Source organism: Tenrec ecaudatus, chromosome 13, assembly GCF_050624435.1.
Source record: "Tenrec ecaudatus isolate mTenEca1 chromosome 13, mTenEca1.hap1, whole genome shotgun sequence".
NCBI lineage: Eukaryota > Metazoa > Chordata > Mammalia > Afrosoricida > Tenrecidae > Tenrec > Tenrec ecaudatus.
This window is the reverse complement of record NC_134542.1, coordinates 60,717,875-60,731,294: the sequence shown is the minus strand read 5'-3', so window position 1 is coordinate 60,731,294 and position 13,420 is coordinate 60,717,875. Positions and strand designations below refer to the sequence as shown.

The following is a 13,420-nucleotide window of genomic DNA, read 5'->3' as shown; positions in this document are numbered from 1 at the left end:
TGGTAGTGGAATAGGAGGAAAGTGAAAAAAAAAAACCTAGGTGACAAAAGACATTTTTAGAGGTACAAATATAGGAATGTACAAATGTAAATATATAAATATATTAATAGGGATATAAGCCTATGCATATATATTTAAATGTTAAGTATTAAGGTAGCAGACAGGCATTGGGTCTCTCTTCAAGTATTCCCTCAATGCAAGAACACTTTGTTCTAATAACCTGGCATTCTGTGATGCTCATCTTCGTGACAAAAATCACTGAAGACAAAGCAGGTGCATAAGCAAATTGGTGAAGAAAGCTGATGGTGCCTGGCTATTAAAATATATAGTGCCTGGGGTCTTAAAGGCTTGAAGTTAAATAAGCGGCCATCTAGCAGAGAAGCAACAAGTCCACATGGAAGAAGCACACCAACCTGTGTGATCACTAGGTGTCAATGGGATCAAGTATCAGGCATCAGAAGACCCCCACCAAACAAATATATTGATTCAAATGATGGGGGCCGGAGAGGAGACCCAAACCCCATCTGAAGACAATTGGGCATTCCCTCACAGAAGGCTCACAAGGAAGTAACGAATCAATCAGGGTGCAGCATAGGATCAACAAAGCACACAACAGTCCTCTAGTTCTTTAATGCTTCCTTTCACCCACTGTCATGACCCCAGTTCTACCTTACAAATCCGGCTAGACTGGAACATGTACACTGGTACAGATGAGAGCTCTCGATACACGGATTCCAGGACAGATAAACCCTCAGGAACAGTAAAGGTAGAAGCAATACAATGAGGAAAGGGGGAAGGTGGGGGACAAAGGGGGATAAACTGAGAACCAATTAAAATGGTCAACATATAACCACACCCCCAGGGGGACAAACAACAGAAACGTGGGTGGAGGGAGATGGTGGCTCATGTAAAATATGGATATAATAATAATTTATAATTAATCAGGGGTCCATGAGGGTGGGAAGGTGGATGAGGGAAGGAAAAAAGAGGAGCTAATACCAAGGGCTCAAGCAGAAAGAAAATGTTTCAAAAAGGATGATGGCAACACATGTACAAATGTGTTTGATACAATTGATGTATGGAGTGTTATAAGAACTGTAAGAGCCCTCAATAAAATGATTTTTTAATTAAAAAATAAATTTAAATGTTTCCAAGAATGGAATTGTTAACTGGACAAATGTATTAAGTATAATGGAGAGTACTTTGAAGATGAGAAAGTTGATTTGGCAAAAAATGTAAATACATAGCTTTGAAAAAAAATTCCATTTTGGGAGGGTACCTCTCATGTGTTATATTTTATTTGAATCAATCAATAGGAACTTGAGCCCTAGTAATAATACTTTTGATATACTCTCAAAGCAAAGGTCTCAGTATATTTGAATGTGAGCATAGGTTGTTAGTACATAATTTCTCAAAACAAAGCTGCTATTTAGCCACAATGTTAGGATGTGGGCATTACATAGTACTCTAGCTTGGAATTTCCGTAAATGATTTTCGGGGCCTCTGTGTAGGATTATTTTCAACCTACTATATTTTAATATTATAGCTGCAGTTTTAACAGATATTAGCTACCAATTAGAATGTTTTATTAACCTTATAATCAAGAAAAGAAGCCATTATGTTATAATTATCCACTATATCTCAATTACATTGCAATCAGATACCAGTTAATATCTTTCAGGAGAAAGTCTAGAACAAATTAGTTAGACTAATAATCTTGATAATTTTAAGATGAAACAGCTCTTTTCCTCCTCAAATTTAAATACTTCATGTTTTTAGTATGTTTGTGAGATAACAATAGAAAAGTACGGCCAATTCGATGACAATGAGGTTTTCTTTGCTTCAAGCAAATAATTAATTCTGGACATGGGAGCTGGCAGCACATGCGCGTAGTGGAGGGAGAGAACACAGTCTCATTGCCATCTGTGTCGTGCCCGCTCTCCCTCTCTCACTGTGACAGCCTGCCTCTCTGCCTGCACACCTCCCAGCCGTCCGGCAGAAACGCTCCAATTGCCTGCAGTCTTTTGACAAATGAGGCCCAGAATCTGGGGTGCTGGCTCCTCCTCTCACTAGGGCTTATGCTACTGATGTCAAATTTGGTGCAGATGCCTGGGTCTTACTGCGTCAAGGTGTAGACCTTGTAGACAATCCTGCAGCCATTACCATGGGATCAAAGGGCAAGCAGTGATATTAAGCAGAGCTGAGAAAGTCCCAAAGCAAAAAAGAGATGGTGTCACTGTTGCAAAATCAACTGAATTCAAGGACAAATACAAACATATCGGGGCCCAACTTGTTCAGGATGTTGCCAATAACGCAAGTTAAGGGTCTGGGGACGGCACCCCATTGCCACTGTAGTGGCATGCTCCATTGCCAAGGACGGCTTTGAGAAGATTAGCTGAGGCGATCCATAAAAAAACAAACCGCCGTCATTGAATTGATTCCTACTCATCGTGAAGCCGTAGAACTGCCCCGGTGGGTTTCAGAGACTGTGACTCTTTATGGGACTCGAAAGCCTCAGCTATCGCTCTCTAGGGTCTGGTGGCTTCAAATGCTAACCGTGGGGTTAGTAGCTCCACGCTAACCACTGTGCTACCACCAGGGCTCCTCAGCAAAGGTGCGCATGCAGTGGAAATAAGGAGAGAGGTGGCAGCAGCTGTCACGGCCAAACTTAAGAAGCAGTATAAGCCTATACAAGAAATGACTCAGGTTGTAGCATTTTGCAAATGGAGACAAAGAAATTGGCAACTTCTCTTCTGATGCAATAAAATCGGTTGAAGGAAAGAGTGTCATTTCAGTAAAGGATGGACAAACACTGAATGAAGAATTAGAAATGTTGAAGGCATGAAGTTTGGCCAATTTATATTTCCTCATACTTTATCAATGCATCCGCAGGTAAAAAACATGACTTGCAGGATGCCCATGTTCTATTAAGTGACAAGAAAAGTCCTAGTCTCCAGTCTATTATACCTGCTCTTGAAATTGCCAACACTCACTGTAAGCCTTGGGTCATAATTGCTGAAGGTGTTGACGGGGAAGCCCTAAGTCCCCTGGGGTTGAACAGGCTAAAAGTCTTTATGCAGTAGCAGTCAAAGCTCCAGGTTTGGGTGACAATGAACAGAACTAGCTTACAGACATGGCTATTGTTACTGGCGGTGCTGTCTTTAAAGAAGAGGGATTGACTCTGAATCTTGAAGATGCTCAGCCTCATGCCTTAGGAAAGGTGAAGAGGTTGATGTGACCAAAGATGAAGACATGCTTCTGAAAAGAAAAAGATGACAAAGTTCCAATAGAAAAAAGTACTCAAGAAATATTTGAGCCTTTGGATATCACAACCAGTGAGTATGAAAAGGAAATATTGAACCAAAGTCTGGCAAGACTTTTGGACGGGGAGCTGGGCTAACAGTTGGTGGAACAAGGGCTGTGGGAGTGAGTGAAAGGAAGATAGTTATGGGTGCCCACAGTGCAACAACAGCTGCTACTGAGGAAGTGTTCTTCTTGGACATGGTTGCTCTCTGCTTCAGTGCATGGACTCACTACCTCCAAGAAGCGAAGATTAAAAGTTGGTACAGAAATTATTAAAAGAACACTCAATATCCCTGCAATGAGCATTGGTAGGAATGCAGGTGTTGAAGGATCACTGGCATTTGAGAAACTTAGGCTGAGCTCCTCAGAAGTTGGTTATGATGCTGTGATGGGAGATTGTGTGAATGTGGTAGAAAGGGGGACCACTGGTCCCAACAGGGTTGTGCGAACTGCTTTATGGGATGTTGCTGGAGTAGCCACCATGTTTACCACAGCAGACGTTGCACTTAGAAAGAGCTACAGAGCCCCTAATAAAATGTTTAAAAAAAGAGAAATAATTGACAACAACAACAAAAAAAAAGGTTAATGTTCTCCTTAGCAGGTTAAAAAAAGAAAGAAAGAAAGAGCTACAGAAGAGAAGTACCCTGGCATGGGCAGCCTGGGTGCAATGGGAAGAGGTGCCATGGGAGATGTGGAAGGGGCATGTCCTAATTCCTGGAACAGTGCTTTGCCATTTCTTGATGGTCCATGGCAGGAAGCTCTAGGCAGTGTTCCTCACCAACAACTTCAGAGAAATCAGCCCAGAGAAGAAAATGGCTGAAGGAAAGACTTGCTGATAGCTTAAGAAAACCCTACAACCATCAGTTAGTGGTTTCCGTTGACAATATATGATGGCGCATTGCTCTTGTTGCCCATGCTTTTCGTATTTTTGAATAAAAAGACTTCTGTCCATTCCTGATACTGGGTGCAAGAGCCATTAGCAATGAACTGTTTTTTACATGAAATCTTCATGACTCTTCTGCTATAATTAGGATTTTTGTGCTTGCTACCACTAGATGAACAATTAGGAAGCCTTCTTTTGTGAAGTAGGAATAATCGTGCAGAAAGTAGACAGATATCAAATTATTGGTGACAACCATTCTGTAATAAAAACTTGTGTAAGCATAAAAAGAGAGAACTGTCTAAATGTAGAGCAAAGACCTTCAGAAAGTAGAGAGCTGGAGAGCTAGGTATATCGGCTTCCAATTGCTCTGGGCATGTTCCATCAAATATCTCACACAGACATATTTAGTCCATTATAAGTTTTCTGTCTTTATTGCTGTTTTAGATACAATAATGATTATAGCAGTAAAAATATAGTAAGACACCCTGTCCTAACTTACTCATATGGTCAGTTTCCAGAGACCAGGTCCTAAGGCAGAACCGGTGTAATGCGAAAAAATAGGATGATCACAAACTCAAAACTCACTGCCATCAAGTCGATGCTGATTCATAAAGACGATATAGGACAGGGTAGAACTGTCCCTATGAGTTTCTGAGACTATAACTCTTTATAGGAGTAGAAAGCTCCCCCTTTCTCCTTCAGAGCAGCTGGTGGTTTTGAATAGCTGACCTTTTGGATGTAATCACTATGCCACCAGGGTTACAGGATGATCATATCAGATCACAAAATGAAGGATCACTACATCAGTACATAATCGCCAAATCACTGAGAACGAAGGCCCAGTCAAGTTGACACTTATCTTAACCATAGTTGATCTAGCTTTCTTCTCACCAGAACCTTAGCACTTGTTACTATTTTTTTACTGCCACATGCACATTATTAATGCAAAAAATCAGATAAGAGATTTTTAACCATTGTCATTAATGCATTGGTTGCTTGGTGGGCAAGGAGTTAGGCTGCTAACCACAAGGTCAGCAGTTCTAACCCACCAGCAACTCCATGAGGCTTTCTACTCTAGTAAAAAGTTACCATCTCAGATATGTACGCGATTGTCCTCTGTCCAATAGGGTTTGATATGAGTTGGAATCAACTCAATGACAACGAGTTTGGTTTGGCTTTTTTTCTTTAATACCAATGTTGGATAACGAGCTAGTTGATAAGTGAGGAGAAGAAATATAGAATATTTGCACAGTTTCCTAGTTCCATTCTCCCACTCCCAGTCAGCAGGACTAACTAGAAGCCAGTAAAAAAAAACATCCGGAGGCCATATAACGTTTAATTTTAAATCCCAAGAGGGCAATGGCTTCATTTTTTTTTTTACCTTAAACTTGTCAACTTCAGCTTTGGAACATGTTGCGTGGTAGGACAGCACCTGATTTAGAAAAAAGAAACCAAAAACTTTAGGAACTGAGCATGTTATTTTCTGCAATTCTCCTGGTTTAACAAAAGGCTTTACTCATGCGTATCACCTTACCACAACAGTGGATTCTAATATACAACGAAGCTGTGATAAGAGTCTGTGGTGCCGTTTGTCTTCTGTCCAATTACAGTGGAATCCCTTATTATACCGAGTGGAACTACCCCACACTAAACACTAAGTTTTATAACCAGTATTTTTCTATTGGTAGTTATTTCACCAGGGAGACAGGATGTGACTCAGACCAGAGCTCCCAAATGGTGTATATAATTGTCTTAGAAGGAAAAGAGAGAGAGAAGAGAGGGAAAGATGGGAGGGAGAGAGGAAGAAAGCGAGGGAAGGAAGAAGAAAGAAGTGTGTGTGTGTGTGTGTGTGTGTGTGTGTGTGTGTGTGTACACACGCATGCGCACCCACGCTCCATGGCAGCTATCATAGATATGGACTCAATTCCTCTTCCTTCTCCTCTTCTCACCCTCCTGCTTTTTGTATAGAAGACATGAAATGATATTGTGATGGCCAGTCATTTGCTACCCTTTTGGTAAGTGAATTATGGTGAGGGAGTTTCAAATATTAATGGGAAAATTCTTAGGGCCCCTGGTATTTCTCTGCTTTCTTGACATCAGGCTTAGAATGTGACATTCTTTAGCCAGTGGGATGTGAGGAAGTGATGGGTGCCACTTTGGAGCAGAACCTTTTTTTTTTAAATCATTTTATTGGGGACTCATACAACTCTTATCACAATCCATACATATATCAATTGTATAAAGCACATTTGTACATTTGTTACCCTCACCATTCTCAAAACATTTGCTCTCCATGTAAGCCGCTGGCATCAGCTCCTCATTTTCCCCCTCTCTCCCCGCTCCCCACTTCCCTCATGAACCCTTGATAATTTATAAATTATTGTTTTGTCATATCTTACACAGTCTGACGTATCCCTTTACCCACTTTTCTGTTGTCCATCCCCCAGGAAGGAGGTTATATGTAGATAGTTGTAATTGGTTCCCCGTTTCCACTCCTCCCCGCCTCTACCCTCCCGATATCTCCACTCTTACCACTGGTCCTGAAGGGATCATCTGTCCTGGATTCCTTGTATTTCTAGTTCCTATCTGTACCAATATACATCCTCTGGTCTAGCCAGATTAGTAAGGTAGAATTGGGATCATGATAGTGGGAGGGGGGAGGAAGCATTTTAAACTAGAGGAAAGTTGTATGTTTCATAGTTGCTACACTGCACCCTGACTGGCTCATCTCATCCCCATGACCCTTCCATAAGGGGATGTCCAGTTGTCTACAGAGGGCTTTGGGTCTCCACTCCACACTCCCCCTCATTCACAGTGATATGAATTTCGTTCTCTGATGCCCGATACCTCATCCCTTTGACACCTCATGATCACACAGGCTGGTGTGCTTCTTCCATGTGGGCTTTGTTGCTTCTGAGCTAGATGGCTGCATGTTTACCTCCAAGCCTTTAAGACCCCAGAGGCTATATCTTTTGATAGCCGGGTATCATCAGCTTTCTTCACCACATTTGCTTAGGTACCCATTTGTCTTCTGCGATCGCATCGGGAAAGTGAGCACACAATGATATGATTTTTTGTTCTCTGATGCCCGATACCTCATCCCTTCGACACCTCGTGATCACACAGGCTGGTGTGCTTCCTCCATGTGGTGGGCTTTGTTGCTTCTGAGCTAGATGGCTGCTTGTTTACCTTCAAGTCTTTAAGACCCCAGATGCTACATCTTTTGATAGCTGGGCTCCATCAGTTTTCTTCACCACATTTGCTTGTACACCTACTTTGTCTTCAGCAATCGTGTCGGGAAGGTGAGCACCATGGAATGCCAGTTTAACAGAACAAAAAGTCCTTGCATTGAGGGAGTACTTGAGTGGAGGCCCAATGTTCATCGGAGCAGAATCTTAAAGAACCATTTTATGGTCCTGACATCTCCTGGAAGTGTTAGGGCTACCTTATTCCACTTTTTCTTGCTTTCTGGAATCTGATAGAATGACCTGGAGTTGCAGTAAAATCTAGTGTCTATGAGAGTACAACTATGAGTATGGGCACTAACTTGTTATGGTCAGTAGAGTAGAAGGGAAGGAAAAGGCAAGAACCCAATTTCTCTATTGGAGAAAGAAACATGTTGCATGCTGTAAAGAATAAAGGGGGCTTCAAAGAGTTCATGGAAAAAACAAATTCCATTATTTTTTAATGAAATTTTCTTTGAAATTTTGGAAACACACATGCACACAAAGACTGGCACTGGCCATTTTTAGTTAGACAATAATTATGTTTACTGTGCTGGGATGACATTGCAGAGGAGTGGCGCTACATTCATCATCAAAAATAACATTTCCAGAGTTGTCTGCTTGTAATAGGAGATCAATTAGTGCAACTGTTATTTAAATTTATGATCCCACCATTAAATCAAATAGCTTGGAGAATTCTACTAGCTTCTTGAGTCTGAAATTGATCAGACACACAATAAGGATGCACTGAATAATTATTTGTGATTGAAATGTGAAAACTAGAACCAAGATGAAGGACCAGGAGTTAGTAAATATAACCTTTACGAAGTGAAACTAGATATTGATGGTAGAATTTTATAAGACCAATCAATACATGTTCCAACGACATAAAATGGCAACTATACCCGTAGACATCCCCAGATGGAATACAGAGGAATCAAACAGACTACATCTGTGGGAAGAGACAATAGACATGCTCTATTTCATTAAATAAAATAAATCAGTGGCTGACTGTGAAATACACCATCAATTGTTTAACTATAAGCTCAGGTTGAAGCTGAACAAATTTAAACAAAGTCCACAAAGCCAAACTATGACCTTGAATATATCCCACCTGAATTTAGAAACCATCTCAAGAACAGATTTGAGGCATTAAACATCAGTGAGTAAAAATCTAATTAGTTGTAGGATGAATTTGAAAATATAATACATGGAAAAAGAAACAAGTCATTTAAAAGACAGCAAAGGAAGGTAAGACCAAAGTGGAAACGTACTCATGCATGTAGAGTACCTAAAGCCAACGAAAGAAAAGATGAGGTAAAAGAGTTGAACAGAACATTTCAAAAGGCAGTTCAAGAAAACAAAACATTACAATGAGACACTCAAAGAAAACCAACATATCACAAGCTGAAAGAGCTAAAGAAAAACTCAAGCCTTGACTAGAAATATAGGTTTCTATAGCCAAATAATGAATGATGCATCAAAAGAAGATGGAAGAAATACAGTCACTTAACTGCGATGAATTTGTTAAGCTTCAATCTTTTCAATAGGTAGTATATGATTAAGAACCTATGATATTGAAGGAAGAAGTACAAGGTTCACTGTACTTCACCATGAATTGAAAAATAATACATATTCAAAAGTTTCAACAAACTGACGAACCCGGAAACACCTGTTAATCTATATCCCAGGATATCTGGAAGAGAGTTACCACTGAGTAGAAGAGACCCACATTTGTGTCCACGAAGAATAAAAGGGACCCAACTAAGTGGGGAGATTATTAAACAACATCATTCATACCACATGCAAGTAAAATTTTGGTGAAGATCATTAAAAACCAATTGCAACAATACAGAGAACTTCCAGCAATGGAAACCATCTTCAGAAGAGGCCATGGAACAAGGGATTTCCTTGCTGACTTCAAATGGTTTTGGGAGAAAGCCAGAAGACGTTTACTTGTGCTCTATTCACTACGCAAAGGCACTCAACTATGTGATCATAGCAAACGATATATTATCTTGCGTGAAAAGAATGGGAATTCCGGAACGCATCACTGCGCTCCTACAGAACCTGTATGTGGACCAGGAGGCAGCCATTCAAAGAGAGCTAGGAGAATAGTTCGTGGTTTGAACTCAGGAAAGGCATGTGTCAGGGCTGTATCCTTTGACTACACCTATTCAATCCATGTCCCGATCAAATAATCTGAAAAGCTGGGCCATGTAAAGAAGCCGTGGCATCTGAATTGGAAGAAGACTCATTACCAACGTGCAAGGTGCAGATGGCACAAACCTGGCTGCTGAAAGCAAAGAGGATTTGAGGCACTTCATGATGAAGTTCAGTGGGTCCAGTCTTCAGTATGGATTATGACCCAGTGTAAAGAACACAAAGCGTCTCCACGTCTAGACCTACGGACAACAGCATGAGAAACCGACAGAAGATGGACGTTCTCAAAGATTTCATCTTACTTTAATCCACAGTCGGTACTTGAGGAAGCAGCAGTTGAAAAATAAAATGACACCTTACATCAGGCAGATCTGCTGCACAAGACTTCTTTAACATGTCCATGAGCAAATGTCACATTGACGACTAAGGTGCACCTGACTAAGCCCAGGTGTTTTCAGTTGCTTCACATACATGTGAAAGCTACACAGTGACTAAGTAAGATGAACACATTGGATTGGACACATTGAATTAGAGTGGTGGCAAAGAACACTGAAAGGACCATGTACTACCAGAGGGACACACAAATCTGTCTTAGATGAAGTTCAATCAAAATGTTCCTTAGAACCAGGATGGTAAGACTTCATCTCACACACTTTAGATGTTATCAGGAGAGATCAACCCCTGGTAAAAGACAGCATGCTGGGGAAAGTAGAGGATGAGCAAGAGTAGGAAGACCCTGTAGGACAGTGGTTCCCAACCTACCTCATGCTGCGACCCTTTCATACAGTTCCTCATGTGGTGGTGACCCCCAACCATAACATGATTTTTGTTGCTACTTTCTAACTGTCATTTTGCTACTGTTATGAATTGTAATATAAATATCTGAGATGCAGGATGCATTTTCATTTTTTACAAATTGAACATAATTATAGCATAGTGATTCATCACAAAACACTATGTAATTATATATTGTGAAATATTTATTTTTAATGACAAAGAAATGAAATTTTGTCTCTAAGCATGGTGTAGCATGGGTAACAGTCTTTATTTGGGGTACTTGTATGTGGGCGTACCTGCATGTGGGCAGACCCACCTGGAGACAGATAGAGGAGTGGTGCCTTGGTTCCTAAGACCATCAGAAATAGGTGTTTTCCGATGGTCTTAGGTGACCAGGTTGAGAACCACTGCTCTAGGCAATGGCCTGAAACAGTGGCTGCACCAATGGGCTCAACTCTAGCCTTTGTGAGGTGGTGTAAGGCTGGGCACTTTCCTGTCCTGCTGTCTACCGGGTCTCTGAGTCAGAGCTAACTTGAAGCTACCTAATAACATGCAGTCATATGTATACATGCATATGCACACACATCATGTGCACTCACATGTATTGTGTATATGTTATATATTGCAAAATCGACTCTTAAGCTACATAAATTTTAAAGAAAGTGTCTCAGAAGTGCTCAATCTCTCTTCACTGATCAACCTATGAGAACCACAGTGAATATTTGGCTCTCAGAAGTAAAATAACACATTTTATTTTGTTAAACTCAGCACTTCCCAAATTCAGTTGGAGACAGTAGACCTAATTAAACAATGTACTAATCTTCTTGTACCCTATTTTTATACATTTAATACCCTATTGACCTAAAACTTTGAGAAGTACTGACAAGGAGCATGTTCTGTTTGTGTGGTATGAGCCCACGCCTCAGAATGGTTTGAACATGAGTTCTAGAGCCCGACTTCCAGGGCTGTATCACTTTCCTAGCTGCATAACTTATTGACAGCCATTGTTTGGGGCGCCATGTCAAAATGGTATAGTAACTACTATCCAGGAATCTCCTCTCTATTATGCTCTCTCGCAAACTAGAGGTTGAAAACATGCCTAGAGAGCCTAGTTCCCGTGCTTTCTAATTGAAGACAAACTATAATGCAATGTAAGACCACTTCAGAATGCTACCTTTCCAGTTCTAAACTCGCTCTTAACAGAAAGTCGCTCTGTGTTCAGTAGCATCGCCCTTCCATTGTAAGAACCGTCTTCCTCACCCATTGCATGACTCTCCCCATTGTTATCTCCCAACATGATTTCCAATTCTTTCTCCATGATTTTCTCCCAATGCTTCTCCACTCTTGGGAGGAGAAAAGAAAGAACTAAGCAAACACACGAGTGAAATGGCAAGCACATGGTAGAAACATTCAGGCCCAGAGCTCTGAAGGCAGAACATGCTACTCTCGGGCCCAGTAACATCTGAGATGAACATTCTCATGGCGGAACTCCAGGTCCTTTTCAAAGCGATTCTGTGCTATTTTAGTCAATTGTACTGGATCTAAATGTAAACTTTTCCTACATATCATTTGTTAACGTTGTACAGAGCTTAGGGGACATACTTATTTTCTTTCCCCAATAGAAACAAAGGTTCAAACATGTTGTGTTGATCAATATGATCTATGAGGTTTGGCAGTTACTGATGAAATGTTAATTTGGGAGATGTTCAGTAGGATAGGCCGGTACCTCAGAGTTCTTAAGATTAAATGTGCTCAAACTTGCTGAGGACAGGCACGTTAATAATTAACTTATGTTTAGTATATTAATATTAAATCAAATCCTACCAGGTAGATATTTATGAGTATTAAACCATCATGCTATTATTATTTTCATTGTCTCACAATTATTAATAGGTATTTTCGATGTAAAATTAACTGAACATATTTTGTATCATTGGTGGTTTTACTACAATAAATTTAAATTTGGATTTCATTGTACTAGAACTTCTTACTGTCTCTTTTTGCAGATTTCAATTTTCAAAATTATCTAGATGTATCTTTAAAAAAATCCCATAAATAATCAAACCACACAATCTCAAACTGTAATTAAAAACCTCTGCCACCAGATGGTGCTTCCCCAAAACTCACAGACTTCAGGCTGATTCTAATTCAAAATGACCCTCTATAGGGGTTTCTGAGACGCTAATCATTACAGGAGCCAACAGCCTCATCTTTCTTCCAAGGAGCAATTAATGAGTTTGATCCACTAACCTTGTGATTAGCAGGCCGATGTCTAACCGAAAGCACTGCCAGTGCTCCTTAGATGGTGCTTAAAACTACAACTCCAACAAATCCACTGCCGTGGACTGGATTCTGACTCATAGTGGCCCCATGCACTGTACCCGAGGCTATAAACCTTTATGAAAGCAGACAGTCTCATCTCTCACCCTCAGAGCATTCAGTGGGTTTGAACCACGGACCTTGTGATCAACAACCCTTAACAGGCAGCACCACAAAGCCTAAAAATGTAGTAAAGCATACTAACTTCATTCCCACCTCTTTTCCAAAATCAACTTTTCCCACTTCCTTAATTATTAAAACAAAAATCCAAAGTATTAATACCACTAACTTAGAATTGTTTGAAAAACGAAAGAGACAATAATTTCACATTTAGACTTTTTCCTATTTTAAGTTTATTTCATTTTGTCTGAGATAAAAATCCTTTGTCAAATATATATTTTATAAATATGATCTCCCAGCCTTCCTTAACAAGTGTAAAATGTGTCTTCTCTAAGAAAATTTGCCTACCTCTGGGTTACAAGCATACCTTATGTTTTTTTTTCTAGAAAACTCATAGCTTTATATTTGTCTGTGATGATGCTAGAATTAAATATGTAAGTAATATGAGACTCCAATTTTAAAGAAATAAGTACCTGGATTTCTTTATCATGATTTAACTTTGAGCCAAGACCCTTTGAATTTTATCCTGAGGTTTTAAGCCTCTCTACTATTTAATCTATTAAATGCATGGAAATATCTCTATTTTATTTGACAAAATTAAGGAGAAAGAGAAGTTCTCAGTTTACCATTT

The 13,420-nt window shown here is 40.0% G+C and overlaps 1 protein-coding gene and 1 pseudogene across 1 annotated transcript in view; one reads left to right on the top strand and one right to left on the bottom strand.

Annotated features, from left to right (window-relative positions):
* LOC142424720 (60 kDa heat shock protein, mitochondrial pseudogene) overlaps positions 1 to 3,889 on the top strand; it is a 29,662-nt pseudogene extending 25,773 nt beyond the window's left edge.
* The window catches only part of PDE11A (phosphodiesterase 11A), a 425,526-nt gene that overhangs the window by 154,483 nt on the left and 257,623 nt on the right, over positions 1 to 13,420 (bottom strand). The window contains exon 10 of the mRNA XM_075529079.1: positions 5,568 to 5,618. Within this exon, the coding sequence (XP_075385194.1) occupies positions 5,568 to 5,618 (51 nt within the window). The remainder of the gene's footprint in view (positions 1 to 5,567; positions 5,619 to 13,420) is intronic.